This window comes from Apis cerana, linkage group LG1, assembly GCF_029169275.1.
Source record: "Apis cerana isolate GH-2021 linkage group LG1, AcerK_1.0, whole genome shotgun sequence".
NCBI lineage: Eukaryota > Metazoa > Arthropoda > Insecta > Hymenoptera > Apidae > Apis > Apis cerana.
The window spans coordinates 10,383,518-10,410,487 of record NC_083852.1 but is presented as its reverse complement, the minus strand read 5'-3'; the positions used below and the strand labels follow the sequence as shown (position 1 = coordinate 10,410,487).

Genomic DNA, 26,970 nt, shown 5'->3' with positions numbered 1-26,970 from the left:
TGTGCTGCCCTCGTTCGGCATTTATGAGTATTAATATTTGTACATCGAATGTTCGAAGAAGATCATTGAAAATTTCTTGTTCGTACCAGTTCGAACATGGCAGACTGCCATTGGCAGAAAGTAATTTTGAAGCTTAGTATTTATCGTGAATTTAAAAGTTTTAATACCGGTGAATGAACAATATGAATCGCAACGAGTTTTATTCAAAGAATATATATATGGTACAAATAAGAAAATCGAAACGACCGAAATTTCATCAAATTGGTCTTTCATACGGGTGAGCGAAACAATGTTCATTTTGATTCAGTCGTGCTTTATGATTCGTGATCTGATCGAAAGTATGAGACTAAGTAAACGGATTAAACCAAAAGAGACATTTCAATCTGAATATGGATATAATAAATATGAAATTATTTATTCGGTTTTCTTGCTATACATATATTATTAAATGAATTTAGTGTCGGTTTAACATGACTTTTTACGTCAATGACGTGACAGTAGTGGTAGCAACGGTTGAAGTCATAATGACGATTTTAACAATGGGATTATCAAAGCTTCATACAATTTTATAATTTTTGTTCAAATAGAGTTATGATAGATGAAGTGAATGTTTATATGATGTTGATTTTACATACATATTATTTCTAAAATTTATTGTGCATTGTGTATACATTTTTTAACTATATTTTTCTAAAATTGAATTAAGTGTAAAATAATTTATTTCATTTATATATTCAATCATTGTAATATTTTTTGGTGTTATATCATGATATAGTAAAGAAATCATGATAGATTGTGGTAAAACTCTAAATTATATTTAAATATATATATATATATATGTATATATATAAATAATTTGTGTTTTCTTTGAAGAATGAAATATTTATATATAATTATATGTTTTAATTATTATATAATTATTATATATTTTGTTAACATCAAAAGTAATACAGCAAATATTATTTGATAGATTTAATTTGATCAAATAAAAATAGACAAGATGGATGGAACAAGAGCTGCAGAGGTCTTACCTTTGCTTCAAGAACGTTTGGCCATTCTGCCAGGTAGCCGAGATCGCAGAGGTGGACCAGTACTTTTATTTCCTACTACACCAAGACGTGAAAGAGCCAAACCTGAAGATTATCGCCGTCTTTTACAATATTTATTGACTGTCCCCAGTGATGAAGCTAGGGGTTTACGTTTCACTGTGATTGTGGATATGCGTGGTGCTACTTGGGATTCTGTCAAACCAATACTAAAGGTTTTATATATTAATCATAATCTATTAATTTGTCAAATATATTCATTTCTTATTTTAACAAAAATATGATTTATATTTGACAACCTGGCTTGCATTTTTTTTTTAACTTTGTACCATATTTTAATTTATTGTATAATTATTGTATTGTATATTAATATATTATTAATATAAATAATTTTTAAATTTTTAGGTATTGCATGAACATTTTCATCGATCAATACATGTTGCTTTTATCATTAAACCTGAAAATTTCTGGCAAAAACAACGGACATCATTAGCCAAGCAAAAAAAATATAATTTTGAAGTAAGGAAAATAAAAATAGAATAGTATAAAAGATATGTTTGCAAAGCAAAAAATTATTTTGATGCTCTTTCTTTTCTAGATAAATACTATAAGTTTAGAAGCTTTGACAAAAGTAATTGATCCATCACAATTGACAGCAGATTTAGATGGATCATTACAATATGATCATGCTCAATGGATTGATACAAGATTAGCTGTAGAAGATTTTACATGGCAAGCAAGTGATCTTCTCGATAGATTAGACGATTTACAAGAGGATTTAAGTCGAAACGATTTTGCGGACGATGTAGCTGGAGCAAAACATGGAATTGATTTGCATAATGAAATGAAGAAAAAAATTATGAAAGTTCCGGTAGAAGAAATTGAAGTTATCGGTCAGCGATTGTTACAACGCTTCGATAATAGTAAGTTTTTCGAATTTTAATTTTAATTTTAATTTTAATTTTAATGTTATACTGATAAATTAGTTATCAAATATAAAATAACTATTTGTTGATAAATTGATTAAAAATTATTTGATGATAATGATAAATATTGTTACAGATATAGCAGCGAGTAGTGGCGAAGGCGGTAGTATAGAAAGTGGAGCAACCGGTGGCACCGATCCTGATGGACGAGCATTAGCCGCGTTAGTAATTCAACACTTAGATTCTGTACATGCTGCACAACAACATCTTCTACAGTTGTGGCATATTAAGAAGATGAAATTGGATCAGTGCTTTCAACTAAGACTTTTTGAACAAGATTGTGAAAAAATGTTCGATTGGATTTGTCACAATAGAGAAGGATTTTTAGCGAATTACGTTGAAATTGGACGTTCTTATCAACTCGCTAAGAATTTACAGGAAGAGCACAAACATTTCACTATAAGTTCTATGAACGTTTATGTGAATATAAATAAGATTTTAACGATGGCCAGTCGTTTGCTTGAAACTCAACATTATGCTGCCGGACACGTAAGAGCAGTAGCTGGCCGACTAGATCGAGCTTGGAAAGAATTCGCAGCAGGGCTTGATGAACGTACTGCGGTTCTTAGTTTAAGCGTTGTATTTCATCATAAGGCAGAACAATATGTTGATAGCGTTGCAGGATGGAGTCAAGCTTGTGATGCTGGCAATCTACCTAACGAAATACCGATTTTGGAATCTCATATACGGCAGCATCAAACTCTTTATGAAGCAATGTGTCAAGCTTATACAGAGGTGATCTTTGTTTGTATATTTTGTAATATATTGTATAATATTTTTTTAATTTTTTTTCACATCATGCATATACAAACATGCATAATAATTCATCTTTAGTTCTGCCAAGAAGGAAATCAGTCTCGAAGAATCAAAGAAAATAAAAAATTTTTTTCACGTAACTTCGAAATGTGACATCGTCGTAATTCGCAATATCGTTTACAGAGTGATATTTAGTAAAGGACGATAATGTTTGGCAGGTATATGACGCGTATCAGGCACTTTTGAGTGGACTAGGCTCAATGCTGCAAGTTTGTCACGGCTTCGTTTCGACGCACAGTTCGAGCTCGGATACATTTTGCATCGATTATGTATGAAACGATTAGTCATTTTTTTTTTTTTAATAGCTTTTAACCGGTGGTCATTTGCTTGGTATGCGGGTCTGATGAAAAGAAAAAAAAATTCAAAAAGATAAGGGATTAGATGGTAAAAGTTAACCCAATGAGTAAAGAAACCGAGGTGCATCATGTGACAATTACGAAAACGAATTAAATTGTAATTTGTAATTTTTCGTTGTGTAGATTCATAAATATCATAAATTATGGAGCTGAAACATGGTTTTAATATTTAACAGAATTGAATGGCAGAACTTTAAATATGGTTTTGGGTAATCCTATTGTTTAGGTGCATAGTACCAGTAAGAAGCTTCTTTATCAACTGGATCATCTCGTGCAAGTCTGTAATCAACCGCAAGGGATAGACCATACAGCCAGAAAACATGTACGTCTATTGGTGTGCACGAATGTTTATGCACAAACTAATTTCTATTTTGCTTTATCATTTTAACAACATTTATATGTTATATCAATCACCTATAGATTATTTTGATGGAAAAAACGTATGGAATATGCATGTCATGCTTTTATATTCATAACATCACGCTATAAATTATAAAATGAACTATGAAATGTCATGCCAGAGGCTTTTCATGACTCTTCATTATACAAATGTTCATTGCTTTAGATTGCACAGAAGCGTCCAAATAATGTTTCATCGCGTACACATTTCGAGTATAATATTTCTTGGCTAGTGGATTTTAATATCTTCCTCTATCTTTTCTTGCTTTTTCTTTCTCCTTTCTCTTTTCTATATTTATAAAAAGTCATATACAATCTTTATTGTACAGACTGGAGTAATATACTGTAGGTTATACTTATGGAAACGAGTACATTGATTCAAGTAATGCACGTGCATGTGAAGTAACAAGTAAATTTTTAAATTATTTTGAGATATATAAATTTTAATGATTGAATAAATAAAATGATTGATTTATTCAGAGTCAAGATGGACATGGCATTGATGGGCATTCTGGTATGAGTGGGAATCCTGCTGCGGATTATAGCGAAGGTGCGTCTCATGTATTGGCAGTGATCCATCAAATTTTGGGTCATCATAGGGCGTTGGAAGCTCGTTGGCATGCTCGAAAAGTCAAATTGCATCAGCGACTCGCGTTAAGGTATTCATATTTATTGCACGTCATTTCTTTTTTAATCTCGTTTTTCTATGAAGATGATACTAATTCCCATATATTAATTATTTTCTATTTTTTTTTTACAAATTAATAATAATAATAGTAATAATTAATCGTTTACAGATTATTTCAAGAAGATGTGAAACAAGTTTTGGATTGGTTAACTAATCACGGTGAAGTTTTTATTAGAAAGAATACAGGTGTTGGTCGTAATCTTCAAAAAGCGAGAGTATATCAGAAAAGTCATGAACATTTTGAAAATGTCGCACAGGTAATAACTCAATATATATGTAACATTTATCATTATAATATTATTTATAAATGAATATGTATGATAAAAATATTGAATAAATAATTTTATATTTGTTTAGAATACATATACAAATGCAACCAAACTACTTACTGCTGCACAAGAATTGGCTCATACTGGTGAATGTGCTGCTGATGAGATATATGCTGTAGCGCAAGAATTAGAGGCTCACGTCAGTAGCTTTGCGGCAAGAGTCGAACAACGTCGTCGAAGATTAGATTTAGCAGTTGTATTTTATACACATGAAAAAGAGGTACAATAAACAATACGATTTATAGTGCTGAATTGGTAATGTCAAAAATATAAAAAAAAATGGATATTTTTAATAGTTAAGTGGTTGGGTTGACGAATTACGACAAGAATTACAACAAGACGAAGTGGCGGAGAATTTAGAAACAGCAGAAAGATTGTTGGAACAATGTGCACAACATCGAGCCTCTTGTATGGAAGCATGTGCATCGACTATTGTTCAGGGAGAAGCATTGCTCCGAGAATTGCGAGAATCTACTGATGCTCCTGATACTACTGGCTCTGTAAGTTTTATCTTTCAATTTATTATTTTTTCTTCTTTCCTTTTTTCTATGTAATTCTTGTTACTTGAATATTTATGAAAAATATATAATTTATTGGAAAAAACAGAGAATATTATTCGAATAAATATTTCAGATATCCGCGGTAGAAGCTGCATTAGATAGGTTAGCGAGCTTAAGACAGGAATTAGAAGATTTATGGGCTACTAGAAAATTGAGACTAGAATTATGTTTACGACTACGTGTATTTGAAAGAGATGCTCTAGAAGCGAGCGGTCAATTAGAGATGTGGGCACAAGAATTGCAAGGCCCATCTCGAGAAGGTTCTCCTGAACAATTATTGCGTGCTCATAATGACGGTGTTGCTCATATGCAGAATACCGCATTTCAAGTTCTGCAACAAGGTCAAGAACTTGCTCAGGTAAAAATAGCGAATATATTTTTAAATATATGAATACATATATTTAAATTTCTGTGATATTATAAAAATTATGATAAAATTGAAATCAAATCTTGAAATATAGGTGTTGGAACAAGCAGGAGTTTGCATAATGGCAGATGGACAACATAGTGCTGCGACTAGAGTACAAGTGCTTCTTGAATTTTTAAACGAAAGAGAAATGGATGCGGAAGATTTAGCAGAGATGAGAAGAGTTCGTTTAGAACAAGCTTCTCAATTGGTTCAATTACAAACCGACGCTACACATGTTGCCAATTGGATTCGTAATGGAGAAGCTATGTTATTAGCTTCTTTGAGAGTTCCGGAAAATCTTCAAGATGCAGAACAGCTTCGTTTAGAACACGAACAGTTTCAAGTCGCTATAGAAAAAACACATACTTCAGCTGTTCAGGTACATACTTATATTCTTTTTTTTCAATTTCCAGTAAATTATTTCAAATTATATTTTTTCTAATAATTTAAAAACGAAAATTTAAAAAAAAAAGAAATATAAATTGATCATTTTAGGTGAAACACAGAGCAGATGCGCTAGTGAGTGCTAATCATTATGACCCAAAGAGTATAAGAGAAGTGGCTGAGGATGTAACTAAAAGATGGCAACAACTTGTGACATGTGCAGAGGAAAGACACAAACTAGTAACAGCTAGCATTAATTTTTACAAAACGGCAGAACAAGTTCGTTCTGTATTAGATAGTCTTGAACGTGAATATAAAAGAGACGAAGATTGGTGTGCTTCTGGTGAAAAAGCTACACAAGTTCCAACACTTGTTGGCAAACATCAAGAACAAAAAGAAGCATTTTTAAAAGCATGCACATTAGTCCGGCGAACTGCGGAAACATTTCTTAAATATACGAACCGTAGTCTTCAATTTTATAGTTATCAGGCAAATAGTGCTGGTTCTGAGAATAAAGTTAAAAGTTAGTTTTATTTTTTCTTTTTTCTTTTTTTTTCTTTTTTTTAAATTTTCTTTATGATATATTATATATTTCAAATATGGATATAAAAAATTTTTAAGAATAATTAGCTTATATATTTTAATACCTAATATTTTAGATATTTTGGAGGAGTTACTTAGTAAAGAGAATCGCGTGCTCGAATACTGGACGCAACGTAAGAAACGATTGGATCACTGTCATCAGTATGTTCTGTTTGAGCGTAGTGCTAAACAGGCTTTAGAATGGATTAGAGAAACGGGTGAATTATATCTAGCAACACATACCAACGTTGGTAAAAATCGTATCGAAAACGAACAATTATTACGCGAGCACAATGAGTTTAAAGGTGCTGCGAAGGTATGTTTTATTTTTGTTTGTTTTTGTTTTCTTTTCTTTTTTTCATTTTATTTTTCAAATCTAGAAACTATCATTTAAAAGATCAGAATTTTCTTTTTCATTTTTTATTTTTTCTTTTTTTTTTTTTTATAATTCTTTTTTTCTTCTTTTAATTTTTTTTTTTTTTATTTATCTTTCCGTTCATTTATGTAATAGGAAACACGAGAAAGAGTAAAGCTGTTGATTCAACTTGCTGATAATTTAGTCGAGAAAGGACATGCTCATGCAGTCGCAATCAAACAATCTGTCGCTGAAGTGGATCAACGATATAAGGATTTTAGTACGCGTATGGATTGTTATAAAACACAAATTGAAGAAGATCTTGGAATTCAATCAGACGATGGTCAAAAGGATCTTTCTATCGATCGCAATTCCGATCCATTACTCGAGGAAAAGATCAAAGGAAAAGATTTAAAAGAATTAAACGAAGAAAAAAGAAGATCAGCACGGCGAAAGGAGTATGTTTGCTTTTTTTATATTAAGTTTTTACTTATTTAAATGATCAGTTATGTATGTTTATTATTGATTCCGATTCTTATGCATTCACAGATTTATAATGGCTGAACTGCTACAAACAGAACGAACTTACGTGAAAGATTTAGAAACTTGTATTCGATGTTTCTTGGAAGAAACACGTTGTGGAAAAGGAAATGTTCCATCCGGATTGCAAGGACGAGAATCTATAATTTTTAGTAATATGGAAGAGATTCATCAATTTCATAGTAACATATTTCTTCGTGAACTTGAAAAATACGAAACTATGCCCGAAGATGTTGGACATTGTTTTGTAACATGGGTAAACTTTATATTTTTTATTTTTTTTAATTTTCTCAGTTCAATTTGTTGATTTAACAATAAAATATATTTAATCCTCTTATAATATGGTATTCTAAAAATATTTGTTGCAATTTTTGCAACAATTTTTTTATAATATGATATTTTTATAATGATTTCTATATCACGACTTAATAAGCTTGAACAATGCTCCATTTAAAATGTTTTCATTATGTTTTTGTTAACATTTCCAATATATTTCTCTAATTATATTACATTTTATATTTTACAGTTTTGATACAATATTATGAAATGAATGTGTACTGTGTATATAATACTGAATTAATCATATTATAGGATGATTAACTATATACTACAACTTTTTAATTGGCAATAGTATTATTTAATTTTTTTTTTTTATTGATTAGGCACCTAAGTTTGATATGTATGTGACATATTGCAAGAATAAACCAGAAAGTAATCAATTATTAGTTACTCATGGTGGGACATGGTTTGAAGAATTACAAAGAAAACATCGAGTTGAACATCCGATTGCTGCATATTTAATTAAACCCGTACAAAGAATAACAAAATATCAATTATTATTAAAAGATCTTCAGGTATAACAAAGTGGTTACTCTTTTTTCTTTATAAATTTGATTAAATCTATAAATTTATATTCATGTATAATTTACAGCACAAATATTTAACAATATTGTTTTATCTAAATTAAATTAAATTTTTCTACTTTTTTGTTTCTCTCTGTTTTTATATTTTTTTATATGTTTAATTTTGTCTTCTCTTATACAAATTATCTAGGCTTGTTGCCAAGAAGGACAGGGCGAAATAAAGGACGGCCTTGAAGTAATGTTAAATGTGCCTAAGAAAGCAAATGATGCCTTACATTTAAGTATGCTGGAAGGTTGCGATGTAAGAATAGATACATTAGGTGATGTAGTATTACAGGATTCTTTTACGGTATGGGATCCTAAACAATTGATTAGAAAAGGCAGAGATCGGCACATATTTCTATTTGAATTGTATCTGCTCTTTAGCAAAGAAGTGAAAGATTCGGCTGGGAAGGTAAAAAGAAATTTGACTAGAGATGCATTCATTTAGAATATATATAAATTTTATTATGATATCATTATGATATAGGTAAAATACATTTACAAAAGTCGTTTAATGACTTCTGAGTTGGGTGTAACTGAACATATTGAAGGTGACGAATGCAAATTCGCAGTATGGACAGGTCGTGCACCGACTAGCGATACACGCGTTGTTCTTCGAGCCAATTCAATGGATGCTAAGCAATTATGGGTGAAAAGATTACGTGAAGTTATTCAAGAAACATATTTCAGTTTAAGTATGCCCAAGAGTCCTGCGAAAAAAAGTTCAAGTCAACGATCTAGTAGAGATCTCGAAGAATGTACTTCTTTGGATGATAGTGTTGAGAATTTAGATAGAAATTCTTTGGCATCTTTTGGTTCTACTAATACTACAGACTCAGATAAGGTAAGTTAAATATTTTAATTTAGTTTTCGCTTATTTATTATTCTATTTTCTCTTTTGTTACCACTCTTTTGCAAAAATTTATTTAATGATTATTTTGTAACTTATCTAGATATTGTTTTTGATAATATATTATTTGTTTAAAAAAAACAAAAAGATGTTACGAACATTTCTAAACATAGAATTCGTGAAATTCATAAAAAAAAAAAGAATGTTGAAATTTGGAATTAATTTAGATCATTCGTGACGTCCACTTAATACTTGATCATATTTCAATATTTTATAATATACTTTTCTAAACTAAAATTAGAAAAATTGTTACTTATTAATAAGAAATGACAATACATCATTAAAATATTTTCAATAATTCGAAGTTTAAATAATTAGAAAAGAACGAAAATATTCCGTCGATGATAACATGATAAAATTAACATGAAGAATAATAATAAAGAAACGAGTCGATCTGATTCCGATTTCAAAATATGAAACACGGAAGATGAAAAAAAGACGTTCTGGGAACATGTTATCATCATTAGATTTAGATTTTTGTCACTTGTTGGAACCAGGTGTATATAAATCATAGATAGAACAGTAAACAGAAAGATCCGTGAACAGGGTCAAAGATAGAAAAGCGCTAAAACAGAGAACTATTATCGATAGATAGAGGCAATAATAACGATGAACGATTCTTTCCTTGATTTGTTCGATGTTTGGTAGTGGGGTAACGATAGCGACGAGAAGCGAGAATATCGTGAGAATATCGTTGGGTGGGGTTCGAGAATAATCGAAATGCGAGCAAGCGCGATCGCGCCGCATACATACACGAGAGGGTATGATGGAAGAAAAGTGAGAGGGTAGGGTGGTTGTGATAGGGTGGTAGGGTGAGAAATACGTAGTAAGGTATGCGAGGGTGAGGTAGAGAGGAGGGCGAGGATACGAGGAACGATAGGTAACGGGATCAGTACGGGCGCGACACTTGGGTCGAATGGATCCGCTCGATGGTGAGTGTGACGAATCGGTGGTGGATAAAACTTTCTGACCTGTTGAGAAAAAGAACGATTAACCAAAAAAAAAGAAAGAAAAAAAAAAGAAAGAAAGCATGCCGTTCGTACGTTTAATAACATCTTCAATCCCGTTTCTTATACTGTACACGATTATTGCGTATTCGTGCACGTGAATTGAACACGAGGTAAAACTGTCATGACGTCACCAGCAGGAAAACCTGCAACAATAGTGAAGAAAGCCCGCAGGAAGATCTCGTTACCTTGGTTCCGTCAGAGTTCTGTAACTCCGCCACATGCAGCCCTCTCTAGGCAGCATACCATCGACACACCGAGCTCGTTCCAGGCTCGACTTTTGCACCGTCAACCCTCCCTTTCCCAGGTACTTAAGTACTCGCTCACCCACATAATTGCGCGAGCGCATTGTATGCTACGTTTTTCCGCACATTTCTCGATACAATAGGATAATTGGAAATGTGATGATACGATGCACAATACGAATCGATACAATTATTATTGAATGGTTAAAGACTGACGGAAATAATAATTCATATTCGATATTGTATAATGTAAAAGAGAATACGAGAGAGAGAGGGAGGGAGGGAGGGAGGGAGAGGGAGAGATTCAACTTTTCACACATTAAACAAAATCTCTGATTGAAAAGTGTGATATTAACGTTGATTAATCTCCTTTCTGGTTACGTGCTTAAAATATATGATTTTTTAAATCCATAATTTACTCTTTCAGTATGCGATATATAAAGGAAATGCAGTCGTCAATTCGTATCCGCATTCACATCCGCAATCATATCCGTAACCACATCCGCAGTCATTTCTATACTCATGAAATTTAAAAAATTTGTTCGATCATCAGCTTTGACTTTTTCATTGTCATCTTTATTTTTATCTTTGTTATTTTTTCGTTTCTGAATTCCATCATAAAAAAAAAGAATAGAATAAATAGAATATCTAAATGATATTCTTCGTTTGTTAAATTTCATCTTTTTCTGAACGAGACAAGAAAATTATTGCTTTAATATCGCTTTAATATCTGCTAATTTTCAAACTTTAATCGAATGTATATTCGATGTCATCGATGTTTACTTCTTCCTTTCGACTTTTGTACGAAAGAACGGCCGACGAAGATGTCTATACATATCAAGAACCTATCTTTCCTCCCTTCTTCCCCCCTCCCCCTCCCCTTTCATTCCCTATTTTCTCTCTGTTTTCCTCGAAATCATTACGGATACGAATCGAATCAACACGAATCGTACGATTCGACGCCAAGTTGAAATTGGCTTGTTGCCGAGATTGATCGCTACACTCGAATCTATGGTTAGATTCGAACGTAAACTCTTATACGTGTAATATCGGTAAAACGGTTTTTGCCTTGGAAAACGGATATTACATAATCTAACAATTGCAGAATGAATCACTTGGAAAAATAAACGAATAACGATTCTCGATTGTTGATAAACTTTTTGCGCTCTGTTAGTGGAATACGATTTTGATTCGTTTCATGATAACGATTAATCAACATTGGTAGAGTGTTAGCAATGTTGGGAGCATTGGAAGGATTCAAAGAGGATCGGTAAAATTTGGCACGTGGAAAAAGTCTATTTTCGTCGGTGGAATGCGACGCGAAAGCGGTCGACCTCTCTGTTTTGACTCTCGGCTTTATAACTAGAACCATCATCACGGTTCATAGTAATCCTTCCATAGCTTGTATTTGTTGATTTTCGTATTCTTATATACATCATATCTCGTAAACATTTAAATCTTTAAATTTCATTGATCGAATTAACTTTTAATTTAAAAATTTATTTTACGTAACAATGTGAATAGAAAATTATTGTTGATTTTTAACTAACTAATGATCTCTTTATTTGTCTGTCTAAAAAAATTCAATTCAAAAATTCTCAATCGCATTAAAAATATACGTGAACGATAATTCGTTATCAAAGAAAAATCGATGAAGAAGTTTGCAAAGTGAATCGTGTGAATTGACTCAAAAGATAAGAGCAAATATACAGCAATGATAAGACGCAAAAACTCTTAAACTTAAAATGTATATTTCGTTACGTTTATTCGTCGCTTTTTTTTTTTTTTTTTTTTCGAAAAAAACAAGTTAGTATTATATATGTCTTTATCAAAGACAAGGCTATTTCGATCAAATCGAAATCACCGAAGCTAGAATAATCCATTAAACGGTCCATTGGACCGCAAAGTCAAAGACGATCGTGCACTCTGTCCTCTTTTCCATCCCTTCCTTTCGTCTCTTTTACTCGTGTGTCCTTTGCGTGTTTTCATTTAAATGTTTTTTCGTCACTATAAAAAAACAATTCCTCCATTTTTCAAATTTCCAAATATAATATTTATTCGTTATAAGCTCTCATTCGAAACCTGCTGCAGGTATACAGTTGTAAGTAGTTGCTAGAAACACGAAATTCTAGCCTTATTTCGTTTTTTTGCTGACAACATATTCAATGACAAGTGAAAAACGAGAAAAGATCGAGAGGCCAAATATTTACCAAGAATATTTACGATGTATCGTTTCAATGTGAAATTACTTCGCTTTATCCAAGAAGGATTTTTCCAATTGGCGACTCTTGTGCACACGTATGCAAGAAGAAGAGCATGTAACGAATAAATATATTGATTCGCGATTATAAATCGATCGTGAATATGATATTCGTTGCGAAAAATATATTCGTATTTATATCCTTTCGTTTTAGACCGGCGTAGCCGAGGTAACTTGGGTCATTGCCGATCACTCTGCAGCACCAGGTTCGAAAGAGTTGACGGTAACGAAAGGTCAACAAGTTGAAGTATTAGAAAATGGAAGTAACATTAGCGGTGTGAATACATCCGAGTGGACTCACGTGCGTTTACTAGTTGCTCCAGGACAAGTTGATCCTCCTCCAGAAGGATTAGTTCCTACTAGTGCGCTTAAACAACCCCCTCCGGTTTCTAGTAAAACTTCACCATCTAGGAAAGTTCCAGGACAGCAACAACAACAACAACAGCAGCAGCAGCAGCAACAACAACAACAATTGCATTATCAACAACAATCGAGTAGTCAAGTTCAAACTACCGCATCCAGTGGAGGATTTGCAACTGCATCCTCTGCTGCTGGAATAGCAGGCTCTTCGTCGACGATTACAACAAGTATAACACCTGTGTTACCGATTCAAAATGTTCCTGTGTTGCCGGATGAAACTGGTGAGATGATTATTTTATATGAAAATAAAATGTAGATCGTCATAAGTAGATGTGTTATGATCAAGTGTTAATAATGTTTGATGTAGAATAATAAGTGATAAATGACAGCAATTCAAGAGGAGTCAGTTATAGAGGAAATTTAAGATTGTAATTTTTAATTAGAAATGATTGGATTTCTCGAATTTGCTTTGGTAATTTGAGCATTTATTTTTATTTTTGTCCTAATGATAAAGAAAAAAAAAAACAAGTGACAACGAACCGGAGGAATAACAATAGATTTAAAAATTTTCATATCATAAAAATCATAATATAAGTATATTTTTATAAAAGAAAAATTATATGAATTAAATTTCTTTCTAAATTATTTATACTTAAATACCAATAAAAGAATCTTGGATTCCAAATTGAATATATTTAATTACTCATGATTGACGGATTCTAAGATCCGATAATCCTTTTGTTGAATGGGGATAGTTCTGACCATTTATAGAATCGTTAGTTAAAACTTATTCAAGTATTATTCAATACCGTTAAAGCAAAGATCATTTTATTATTTACAAATTATAATTATACTAGTGAAATTACATTCAAATATGATATGAATGATTATTGATTAAAATATAAAGTCACACAATTAGAAGACAACAGAGCATAAAGGATGTAACGATAAATTCGGGTATAAAGATTAATCGATTGGAATTTCGGATAATAAATCAGTCGAAAGATAGTGAGGACATTGATACGTTACGATTAAAATGGTTACCTCTTTGACAGAAGTCTATTGTACGCGTACTCCGAGTCGGTCGTGTCGGATCAATACGATGTACCGGGATAACTGTGTCCTTGACCGGTTGAATCTTCAACTGATATGTCGATAAAACAAAGTTGATACATTAAGTATACTTTACATCTGTGGTCGCTAACCTCTCCTAGATGCTGGTCAATTTTATTACTTATTGATTATTAAATGTGTTAGTTAAAGATTTAATTAAAGAAAAATTATACATCATACGTTCTGTTTAATGTTATATTTATTATTTGCAATTATATATATATAATTTAATGTTATTTGATCGATCTTTGCTAACGAAAGTATGTTTATTACTTTTTTTTATTACTTGTAAAAATATATGAAATAATGAAACAATATATTTAGTCGCATCAAATGATTTCAATTTTTTCAATTATCAAATGATTTTAATAATTAAATTCTTATCCTTTTAATAATTAAATTCTTAATGTATCAAAAACAATTGCACATTTTATTTTACATAATGTTCACTTCAGCAATTCGTAGCAATTTTGAGATTTATATTATTTATATTTTTATAGAAAATGTTGCAAACGATGGAAGTACTCCTGCGAACACAAATTCTCCAGGAAACAAAAGGCGTGGCTTTAGCGGGTAAGTAAGCAAATGCATAGGATAAATCTATAAATGTTTTAATGAATTTAAAAACAAAACGTCGAATGTATTTAAACGATAAATAATTGTACTATTTACTGATGTTTTTTTTCTATTTTTTTTCCTTTTATAGGAGAAAGTGGTTACCTCCACCATTGCGTAAACTTAGTCAAGGTAAAGTCGAGAAATCACCACCAACGACGACATCGACAGCGACATCGATGACATCGATTGTACCGCCATCAGGCGATCGGTTGAAGAAGAATGTCTCGGAGAAACGATTCAAATTACCGACTGGTGCGGAACAATCTCGACCGTCCAGAACTGCTTCTATTTCTATCTCTGCGTTAACAACAGCGACTGCCTCTATGCGTGTATCTGCTTCTGAAGCGGACCTTGACACTGAACTTCAACCAGGAATCGAGGGAGAAGAAGACGAAGGAGAAACCGAACAATCGGAACCAGAATTGGAAGAAGATGTACCGGAACCCGATAACACAGAAGCTTTAACTTATTCGGAACAAAATGGAGCGGACGATGTCGAAGACGAATTAGAACTTCCTCCGCCGATGAAACCCATCACTGAACCGATACTTGTAGGAACTGCGAATGGAGCATCGGGGTCTGCAATTACAACAGAAGGCTGTGGAAAATCTCGAGTGAGTTTTATATTCATTTTTCTTCTTTTTTAATATATTTTTGTTCTAACCTATCTTAGCTACAATATTTTTTCTCGCTAATTTTTTTTATAATTCCTCTTTTTAATTCTTTTTACCCTGTTAAAATAACTTCAGACCTTTCACCCATTATTATAATTCATTTATTTTACCTGGTCCAAACGTTTGACCGCAAACGTTATGAATACCAATGAATCGTACGTGAGGAAATTTGAACGTCTCATTCTTTGCACCAAAGAAAACTGCTTTAATATAAGCGTAGCGTATTTCGCGTTGCGTTCCAATTTTTATTACAGTTAAAAAAAATAAAACTACTATACATGACATAGTATACAGTTTCAAAATTTTGTGTTTCGCGTGTTTAGATAATATAATAGGTATAAATAAATCAATATAATTTATAGATAAAAATATAATTCTTATTAAATATTTAAATTGATTTCTATTTTATATATATATATATATATAGACATCTGAACGTTCAACGAAGATTCTTGACGGTGCCACAACGGTTGATTTAGCTGAAATTGAACAAATCGTAAAAGAAAGAATGGTAAGTGTATTAAATAAAATTTAAATTTATAATATATCTGAAATTGATTCGCATCGAATATGGACAAAATAGGAACAACATACGGAAAATCAAGAAAGGCAAAGTCTGATGCGAACACCTAGTGGTAAAAATTCAAGCATTGGCAGTGCGGATAACGATTATGACAAAGATGCAGTATCAACTATTGCTACTACCACGATTACTTCATCAACGACGATAATGACAACAGTAGCGACAGCAACTGTAGCGACTGGGATAACGACAACAACAACTAAGATAGGAACAACGAGTAGTCCTGCTCACGGGAATTCGGAGGAATACGACTTGGAGAGTGCAGTGCTAGTAAAACGACAATTCGTTATTCGAGAATTAGTGGAGACAGAAAAAGATTATGTAAATGATTTAAAGCAAATAGTTGAAGGATACATGGCGTTAATGCGAGATTCTGAATCTCAAGTGCCATTGCCAGATGATTTACGCGGTGGAAAAGACAAAATGGTTTTTGGTAACATAGAGGCAATCTACGAATGGCATAGAGAGTAAGTTTTTCTTCTTATTATTCGTCTACTTATAGTAACATCGTATAAACTGAACATTTCGTTCATTTTTATTCTTATATACAGTTTCTTTCTGAAAGCTTTGGAACGTTGCTTGGAACGGCCGGAAGAGCTTGGGCCGTTGTTTAAGCGATACGAAAGGAAGTTACATATGTATGTTGTTTATTGTCAAAACAAACCAGTCTCCGAGTATATTGTTTCTGAGTATATAGATACCTATTTCGAGGTAGATATACAAATTACTTAAATTAAATCTTATTATATATGTTATATAAAAAAATTTTTTAATTTTTTTTAAAAATTCTGATACTTTGCTAATTTTATTTTTTTTTTTTATTCTTATCAATTATTATTGTCTAGGACTTGAGGCAAAAGCTCGGACATCGATTACAATTATGCGATCTTTTGATCAAACCGGTTCAAAGAATCACAAAGTATCAACTTCTTCTTCGAGAGGCATTAAGACTTACCGAACGAACTCAAAGAATTTCGGAAATCGAAGGACTTAGAGCAGCGGTTCATGTAATGCGTATTATTCCAAAAGCGGCCAATGACATGATGGATGTTGCAAGACTTCAAGGTTTCGATGTAAGTATCCTTATCTTGATATAAAATAATAATTCGATTATATTAATATCTTCCATTATCTTTTATTTATTTTTTTTTTATTAGGGAAAAATTACAGCGCAAGGAAAATTATTATTGCACGGACCACTTTTAGTCTCAGAATTTTCTTCGAATTTACCTAGTAAGGAAAAAGAATGGCAAGTCTTCCTGTTCGAACAAAATATTATTTTTAGTGAGGCTGTCGGAAAAAAGACACAATTCACCAATCCTGTCTATATTTACAAGGCTCATATTCAGGTAAAAAACTATCGTTAAATTTGCTCAATATTTTTAATTAATTAATAATATATATTTCTTAAACTATTTTATATTACGATTTTGTTAACTTATTAATTATTTTATTAAGATAGTAAAAGGGAGAAATCATGCAAATCAATAAAATATTGTTTTTATTTTATTTATTAAATTTTTAATTTGTTATAAAAGAGTAATATAACGATAATTTTTATTTATATAACGATAGAAATTACAAGTATATTATAATTTCATTAAAAAAAAGAAATTGATATAATTGTTAATTAATATCAATAATATTATGTATAATATATTAATTGAAAAAAAAATGAAAAAACGATATTTAATAATGAATAAGATGAATATTTCATTTTATACAGGTGAATAAAATGAGTTTGGAAGAATGTTATGATGATTCGGAGAAGTTTATAATTCGATCAACAGATCCTCGAAAACCTGGCCTTGGATTCTCTTGTAGCGCAGTAGAAGAAAATGGGCCACGGAAGCAGGAGTGGGTAGATACGATCACTGCCATCCTGCAGACCCAACGTGACTTCCTTAAAGCGATACAGTCACCAATTGCCTACCAAAAGGAACTTACCAAAGATCCATTGTAAGCGTCACTCTATCTAACACACTGAATTACATTGACTCTCTTTCAACGCTCGATCCGTGAAGATTCGTTCCGAAATATTTTTGTATATTTTATATAAAGAAAAGATACAGAAGCGCTATATGCTAGAGAACCGTAGTCGTCTCCTAAAACCGAAATCCGTTTTAATCTCTGTTTTCCTTTCGTTTTGTTCCTAATTTATCTCACAATGTGTTCTCTTATTACACAGTTTATGTACACATTACTCTTTCACCATATTGCGACGTGCTTCCTCTTGTTTGCCTTAACATTGCAGTCCAGGAATCTACCTCGCTATTGCTGCTGAGTAGCTTTATCGCGAGAGCGTCTCCTACTATATTCTATAATAATTACCTACCTCCTTCGGAGTAGTTTTTAACGTTCCTACAACTGTGTTTGTCATGGTTCGTTGGAACATAATGCTATACAATGCAATATAATATGATACAGTACATTAATACACGATACAATACGATATTATATGGTACGGTACAATACGGTACGGTACAATATGACATTCTACGATACGGCACGTTACAATACGATACGATACGATACGATACGATACGATACAAATTATCAAGCATTCTGTTATTTATCGACTGTGTTGCACATCTGTGTGCAGATAAGGGTAGGTATAACGAAATGTACCCACTCACAATTTACATCCTCGTAACACCTCCTTGGTATCTTGTTTGCAAAAGAATAATATTAAAGTGGAAAGGTGTGTTTGTTGCATGCTTCTGTTTATGTGAGATATGTGTCTGTCGCGTGACTGCATGTATTTCGCGTTTACACGCGCGCGTGCGGATGTACGAGAGAGAGAGAATGAGTGAGAGATTACGCTGGAAAGGGAAGGGGTGGGGGCGAGACAGATTTTGTTACAAAAATTTGATAAGAAGGAACGATTTTTAAAAAACAAAATTGATTGAACAACGAATGAGACTATATACTACTGCTGTGTCTTTTTGGCTCAAACAATTTTTTCAATCCTATTGTTTATTGTTTATGGAAGCACGTTTCACTGATTTTCACGTAATGAAAAATTTACATGCGCGTATCTGTATGTACAATGCACGGATAATCACGCGTATGTAAAGTAAGAGTAAACATTACACGCAATAAATGACGCATGATCAAGCCAAGCGAGCATGTCCAACATGCTGACTCACCCCCACCAAAAGCTATATTACCTATTAACGACGTAACGCTGCAAGTGTATAATAATTTTAATAATGTTTATAACTGCAAGATTGAACGAATGCGGGGGATAGTATGCTGTACATAAATGTGCATTCATGAAGGACGACGTAAAGTAAAACTCGAGAAACGTAAACATTTTGTTTAGAATAAATTGTACATTGGTCAACATTCTAATTGTGATGCATCCTTTTCCTACGCCTATTTAACACTATTTACTCGTCGTTTGACTAACAGCTTGGTTTTTCTTATCATTTTTTTACAAGGACATGGTATTGCATCGACATCTTACATCTTAATTAAAATTTCAAGTTGCTTTATACTTTATTAAACATTTTAAGCAATGGATTTATCTTTTTCAAAAGGAATTCCCTTATTCTCCCTATTATCTCCCAAAAAAAAATTTTTATAAAGTAAATCAGTATAATTTTAAATGCATTATTATGACAAAATTTGAATATCATCGTTTATCTTTATCTTTGAAATTGAACTATCCGAGTGTTGATTCGAGTTATGATATCTTGTTCGAGTTATAATAACTCGATGCGACAAAAAGTGTATTTTCATAGATGCAGTACCGTGTTTGAATTTTATTTATAATTTGCTGGCGTACAGTCGTGGCGTGAGTCCGGATTCTCCATGTCGAGGGAATGTACTTTCATCAACAATACCGAACATGTCTAAAACGAACGAAGAACGGAGAAATGAAATCGCTGCTACTACCTCTTCAAAAGCATTAGCTACAGCTGCAGCAGCGACAGCTACGACAACATCGGTTTTACAGCGACCTCGTACTGGAGGCTTGGATCAGGATTCTTCACAATCGCCAAGTCCTAGCAAAAGCAGACTGAACTTTCTTGAGGGATTCAGAAGTACTCTACGTCCACGATCACCTGTTCGCAACAACTCTATTCCGGTGAGCAATAATATCGAAATTATTATTATTTCTTAAGTTTATATATACAATTCTATTTGTCTTTATTCGTAATTAGAATTCTTGCAATTGCAGCAAAAGGATTCTTCTTTCTCTTCCTCTTGATGCCTGTTGCTATTCGATCTCTGTCATATAATTTTTCGTTGGTACGGTAACAACTTTTTTATTTTCACCGTTTCCATTGATTGTGAGACAAATAGTGCAAATAATGAAATGTATCATTTCTCGTTGATATCTCTTCTCAACGTGCAATATTACTGCACTCATTATATTACAGGCTCTGATTACTTTTGACGATTTGTTATTCTTATTCACGAAACCAGTATTACCTTGTACATATTTTACATCAAAATGAAACGCTCTCAAACATGTTAACTCTGTAGTTGTTGCTTCTTGCATCGTTACTGCCTTCCCTTCCATTTGTTTTCATTTTTTAATATTACATTCCAATCGTTATGTCATTATCATCATCTTCGTCGTCATCATCATAATCATCATCACCATTATAATCATCATCATCAGCATCATCATAATCATCGTCGTCGTCGTCGTCGTCGTCGTCATCGTTTTCATCGTTGTCATCGTCGTCGTCGTCGTCGTCGTCGTCGTCATCGTCGTCATCGTCGTCATCGTCGTCGTCGTCGTCATCATCGTGGTCGTCGTCGTCGTCGTCGTCGTCGTCGTCATTGTCATCATCTTCGTCATTGTCATTGTCGTTATCGTCGTTATTACATTTATTGTTGTCGTCATGATTACATTTTTTGAATACAATTCATAATAATTATTGTAGATTTTCTTTATTATCTTATATTATTATCATCGTCGATGTTATTATTTATCTTATTATGTTCACGATATTAATTTATTATTATTATTTTAAATATTGGTAGAACCCTTTTTCCAATTTTGTATGTTGATATCCTATCACTATTGCTATACACTATTGCTAAACACCGTAGTTTTCTGCAGTTTTATTACGATATATTTCGCTAGCTGTATTTATTAAGTGTTGGGTCACTGTTGCTGCTCACTGTTGCCATCGAGTGCTTGCTGTTTAATAATATGTCGCAAGATATTGGATAGATGAAACGCTTCGAACATTAAAACGATCAAGAGAGAATGGTGAGATGGTGGTCAACGGGAGTGGGGTGTGAAAGATATCGATGAACCGGTGCATGATCGAGGAAAGATCAAAGATTCGTTAAGTTAACCGGGAGATTCCGTAGATCGTTCCAGGAAGCAGAGTAAGATTAACCGCAGATTGGGGCAAATTACATGCTGGAGAAGAATTGGAGATCTTCCGTGTGGATGGTCCAGGGCTAATCGTCTCTCCGGTAATCGGAAAAAAGGAGGAATTCTGGATTCCGGCGAGTCTCGTTCCAAATTCATCGATCAGCCGCGCATGGTCTTTCCGTCCGCGAAGAATCGATTCCGAGGGAGAGAACGTCCGTCTTCCGCAAGATATGTGCGCGGAAGAGAACGGTCCTCCCGCGATTTTGACTATTCCGTGTTCGATCAGGGCGACGGCAGGTGGCGTGGCTCGGCTCGTACTGGAAGCTCGCCGCGTGGAACGAGCAGTCGTACGTTGGAGAAAGGAGGGGCAACGATGTGACATCGAGGAAAGCGATCGATATCGACTTTACCGAACGAACGATTCCCTTTGTCTCGAAATTGCTCCTTGCCTTCCTTCTGATTCCGGGATTTACCACTGTCGCGTCGAACATGAAACGGGTTCTTGTTCAGCAAAAATTCCCCTCAGTATCGTAGGTACGTTGTTGTATACATAATACACGATGAAATAAAAAACTAATATATATCTTTTTCACCGTAGGTATCGATACGACAAACGCTTGGTGTGATACAATCGAATGCAATCGATCAAACGGATTAACGATAAAGGAAACCTCGTCGATTGTAACATTGTCAGATTCGAGAAAAAAAGTAACGAAAAATATAGAAATTGAACAATTTAATAACAAATATATCGAGCTGGAAGAATTAGGAATTGGTAGATTTGCTAGAGTATGCTGTGCAAAGGAAAAAGGATTCGACCGAGAAGTAGCACTCAAACAAATATCTCGATTGAAGCAACCGCTATCGTTAACTCGTGCCGAGTATGATCTTCTCAGGAATATACGCCATGATAATATTGTTCGAGCATTTGCACTTTTCGAGGATACACCTCAACCGGATATCGATACTATCGTTTTAGAGTTGTCAGTATTTTTTCGTTTTGTTTTTTTTCTTTCTTCTTTTTTTTGCATTATTTGATTAATTGCGGTTTGAAAAATTAGCACGGTTCTTTGTCTCGATATTGAATCTCTTTTATTATTATTTTCGCGTACAGGGTCAAGGGTTCCACATTGTTTATTTATCTTGGCGAACAAATTGAATATACCGAAGCGACTGTTGCAAAATATACCGGTCAACTACTATCAGCATTATACTGGTTACACTCACGTAAACGAGCTCATTTAGACTTAAAACCAGAAAACGTTCTAATTGATGAGAAAACTGGTGTTGTAAAACTAATAGATCTTGGTGAAGCTGTCAGAGCGGTACCACTGGATGAAGTTGTTCCTCCAGTTGATTTGGAATTTGCAGCTCCAGAATCGGTTCTCGGTAAACCAACAGGATCCTATACAGACATGTGGGCTGCCGGTGTTTTTCTTTATGTATTATTAAGGTAGGTGCACAATTAACCTATAAAACTTTTATATGTAATACAAAAATACGAATTTTTATCGGTTAACGTTACATTTACGAAATTTTCCATCTGTGCAGCGGACTTTCTCCATTTTTGGATGATTCCATTGAAGAAACTACCGCGAACATACTAAAATGCGATTTTTGTTTCCCTGATGAATATTTTAAAGATATATCATCCGATGTAAAAAATCTTCTTGAAACATTGTTGTGTTTACGTGGAGAAGACAGAGCAACCGCTCAATTAATTCTATCATCACCTTGGTTTAAGGTAACCAATTGAATGTTAATTATATTATAATTATTGATTTATATTAATTATATTACATTTATAACAATGGAATTAGCTTTGCCAATCGGTTATATGAACTGACAAAGAAAAAAATGATCGATTACAGAAGTACAGAAAAGATTGTATTTTACAGTCTCAGTTAAATTATATTCAAGATAATTTATAAAATTAAAATTTTATCACCAATTAGAATTAAAATTATGTTGATTCAAATATTGCGCTTGTATAATTGTTGATTTTTTATTATAAGAATTTTTGATTTTAAATTATAAGAAATATATCAGTTTTATCTTGTATTGATGATCTATTATATAAGTAGCAATGCTAATTTAATAACTAATTAAGCAACATTCAAACTAATCTAATACAAATCTTTTGATAATCTTATCAAGAATTAAATCGTCGATTTTTGTTTCAGATATCAATTGGTGCAACGATTCCTTCTTCTCGAATGGTTGCATTCATTGACCGCCGTGCTCACCGCTCAAAACATCATCAGGATCGAAATAGCAGTTTTTATTCTTAAATTACTATAGTTCAAAAAAGACATATTTATTGATGAATAATTTTAAAAGCTACCGGCTAAACTCAGCCGATTGTAAATAATAAACAACAATTACGATTCACCGTTGCATTCGCGCGCGTATTGATATTCTTACTGTCGCGCTCATACACGCTCTATGTTATTTACATATATACGTATATATTAAACAGAACTTACACATATACACACACGCGCGTGCAAATTTTTAAATGAAATGAAATGAAATGAAAGAAACACATTTACGTTACATTACATTACAAACGTGCTGTATGTCATGACATTTCGTATAGAAATCTATTTCTATCGATGCATTTATTCTTTATACAATTCATATCATTATCGTGAATGTGACACACTGTCTCATAACAGATTTTTACCCTCAGATTTTTGTACTTTTTTTACGTAATTTACTCAATATTACAGATAAATTAAAAAAAAAATGATCGAGTTGCTCGATTATTTTAAATATGTTTCGATTAAAATATATTTCTTGTTTCATATAATAATAAGAAATAAGATTGATAAGGTTCTACAAAATACAAACGCACACAATGTGCAATATTTTAATAAAATGATTAACTTTGATATCCTTTAATTGTATCTAATATGATCGAAATTTTTTTTTAACTGATAATGAATCAATATAATAGATTAAATCTATCACTGACGCGATATTATGTAATAAAGAAAAATTCATTTTATCATGGTGATATTCTTAATCGTTTGCAATGATCAAGTACATGTTGTTCATATTCATCTAATGAAGAAAATGATTTGTTATCGCAAAGAAGACACGTAGCATCCTTCCTGTTCATCGAATGACGACGCATTCGATGGATACTAAGTTCCACTGTGTTATGCATTTGCTCGTTACAATCCGGACACATCACTATCGACTCTTCATCAATCAGTCCTTGTGTTTCCTCGACTATATTAATTTCACATGTATCACTTGAATTAATTGTGCTGCTTTTTTCACCTGGATTCGATTCTGAAATTTCATTTGTATTTTTTGAAGTTGAAACGGAACAATATTCAGATTCTGATTCGAGTTTTATTACGGGCTTTGAAGATGTTACTAATGTATTATCGGTACTTTGCAAATTATCAAGATTCATGTGCGATGATACAATCGAACTTTCTGGATGATTTTCCATATGTTCAATTAACTCTTCTTTAGAGATAAATGTTACTCCACACGAATCGCAGGAATAATGTAGTATATCGTGTGGCTGACATTTCTTAATGTGTTCCCTTAAAATCTTTTTTTCGAGAAATACTTCGTGGCAATATTCGCAATGATATTTTCGATCTCCGTGACGTAAACTACGATGTTTTGTTAATAACGATTCACTTTCATAACAAGTTAGACAATCTATACACATATGTTCGGATAATTGAGAATGATCGGTTAATAAATGTGTTTGTAGCTGACGTCTAAGTTTAAATGATTCGTCGCAAAATTCACAACGTATTCGTTGAACTTCTTTCTCTATAATTAATTTTGTCACATTAGATTGCACCTCTATCTCTTCCTCTACTTTTACTTTAACTTCAATTTCTGCTTCTGTATTTCTTTCTTCTTTTATTGTCTCCGATGTCACTTCTACTTGTAACATTATTTCTGGTTGAATTACTTGTTCCTCTGTTTTTTCCTTTTGTATATTTTCTTCTAATTTTGATTCTGTTTCTTGTCTAGAAACAACTTGATACCTTTGATCACTCATGACTTTTAATACATCTGACCAATCTAATTCTTCATCACTATGACATGTATCAGTAAGTAATGAAAATACTGTGTTACCTTGTCTTTCTTCATCATGAGTCACACTTTGAGATTCATTTTTTAATATTGTTTCATTTACTCTGGTTTCATTTACGGTATTATTGTTTAGATTAGGACTTGGAACTGAAAGCGGTAAGTGAACAGTTCTTGGCCTTCCTCTAGATCTTGTAGGATATCCTCTAGTACGTGGTCTACCTCGACCTCGTCTAAAAATACCACGAGTAACTTTTGGAGCATGATCTTGAATCTGCTGTTGTTGTTCTTCTTCTTTTTCTCTTTCTTTTTCTTTCTCTTTTTCTTTTTCCTTTTGTTCATTTCTCATATGTTCACCAATCGAATAAAGAGGTTTTCTAGGTGCATTGGTGGATCGTGAATTTGGAAACACATGACGCAATGTATTGTCTGCTACATAAATCTGTTGAAAAAACTTAAAAGACTGTTCCAACTTCTCAACACATTCATCGCACATCTTTGTTGGTAAAGCATCTTCATCATCAATTTCTATTAAAAGTTTCAATTTTGATAGAAGGCTCATATCTGTGCCTTTTCCCTTGGTCATCATACTTACAAGATTTTGTTTCTTGGTCGCACATGTTCTACACCACTGATCCACTTCAAATTCAGATGGAACATTTTTTTCTGTAACTTGATCTGTTGCTACTTCCTCCATAGAACCTTCTTGACCGTTTAAATGAATTTTCTGAAATTTAATGAAAAAAATATAATGATATAAAATTATTGAATGAACAATTTTTGAATTATTTATGTTCATCTATGTTAATTTAGATTCTATTTTATATTTCAATATTTTATTTTAGAATTATATAATGTAATAATTTTAAATATTTTACGTTTACATTACGGAATGCTTTAAAGATAAGAATCAGAAATAAATAGACAGTATAAAAAATATTTACCCGTCTTATTTTCAAATTCCTCAATTTTCTTGAAACAGCACTCCAATGTGGAGAAGGGACTGCATTTTCTTTTAGGGTACCTTTACTCAGATAGCAATCTTCCGTAAAGTGATTATTGCAAACGAAAAATTTCATAGACCGTAAAGCATCCAGATCACTTCCAATTAGATCCACGTGACCACTGTTGATCAACCACCTCACACAGAGACCGGTATCACAAACGGGAAGTTCATGAAGTATTTGCTCCTTTTCCCGTGTGTCGACACAATCGATGTACCTGCATTTGGTTACTTCCTCCATTACTCAATAATCTTAATCTTATAGAACTCACAATGTAATAAAAAAAGAGATTAAACAGTTTTTAAATTCCAAAGAAGTTTTATCTTTTACTTAAAAAAAGAAGTTGGAAAGATGTGTATATTTAAGACAGGTTAGGCATAATTAAGGCGCGAAAAGCAAAGCTACTGAACGTGCCTGCCATCTCTTGAT

General features: G+C 32.8%; 2 protein-coding genes across 15 annotated transcripts; one reads left to right on the top strand and one right to left on the bottom strand.

Moving 5' to 3' along the window:
• Positions 1-44: 44 nt before the first annotated feature.
• On the top strand, positions 45-23,868 carry LOC107997561 (kalirin). 14 transcript variants are annotated; one of them, XM_062070831.1, is made up of 35 exons: positions 45-277; positions 971-1,261; positions 1,452-1,565; positions 1,645-1,969; positions 2,109-2,767; positions 3,007-3,117; positions 3,431-3,526; positions 4,084-4,262; positions 4,401-4,548; positions 4,649-4,840; positions 4,917-5,120; positions 5,254-5,538; positions 5,642-5,968; positions 6,085-6,496; positions 6,633-6,871; positions 7,067-7,368; positions 7,460-7,706; positions 8,113-8,304; positions 8,504-8,767; positions 8,843-9,199; positions 12,932-13,418; positions 14,751-14,823; positions 14,957-15,482; positions 15,970-16,053; positions 16,126-16,592; positions 16,677-16,836; positions 16,971-17,198; positions 17,283-17,474; positions 17,852-18,084; positions 19,918-20,218; positions 21,463-22,003; positions 22,068-22,452; positions 22,584-22,922; positions 23,021-23,213; positions 23,653-23,868. In XM_062070831.1, the coding sequence occupies exons 2-35, from the start codon at positions 1,001-1,003 to the stop codon at positions 23,758-23,760; spliced, it is 9,231 nt and encodes a 3,076-aa protein (XP_061926815.1). In that variant the 5' UTR covers positions 45-277; positions 971-1,000; the 3' UTR covers positions 23,761-23,868. The 14 variants fall into 14 exon arrangements, with proteins under 14 accessions (XP_061926815.1, XP_061926834.1, XP_061926825.1 ...); XM_062070837.1 differs by lacking the exon at positions 45-277 and adding an exon at positions 298-798; XM_062070850.1 differs by lacking the exon at positions 3,007-3,117.
• On the bottom strand, positions 23,335-26,942 carry LOC107997572 (myoneurin). Its single transcript, XM_017056265.3, has 2 exons — positions 26,482-26,942; positions 23,335-26,264 (listed from the first exon to the last, which is right to left on the bottom strand). The coding sequence occupies exons 1-2, from the start codon at positions 26,779-26,781 to the stop codon at positions 24,480-24,482; spliced, it is 2,085 nt and encodes a 694-aa protein (XP_016911754.1). The 5' UTR covers positions 26,782-26,942; the 3' UTR covers positions 23,335-24,479.
• Positions 26,943-26,970: the final 28 nt, after the last annotated feature.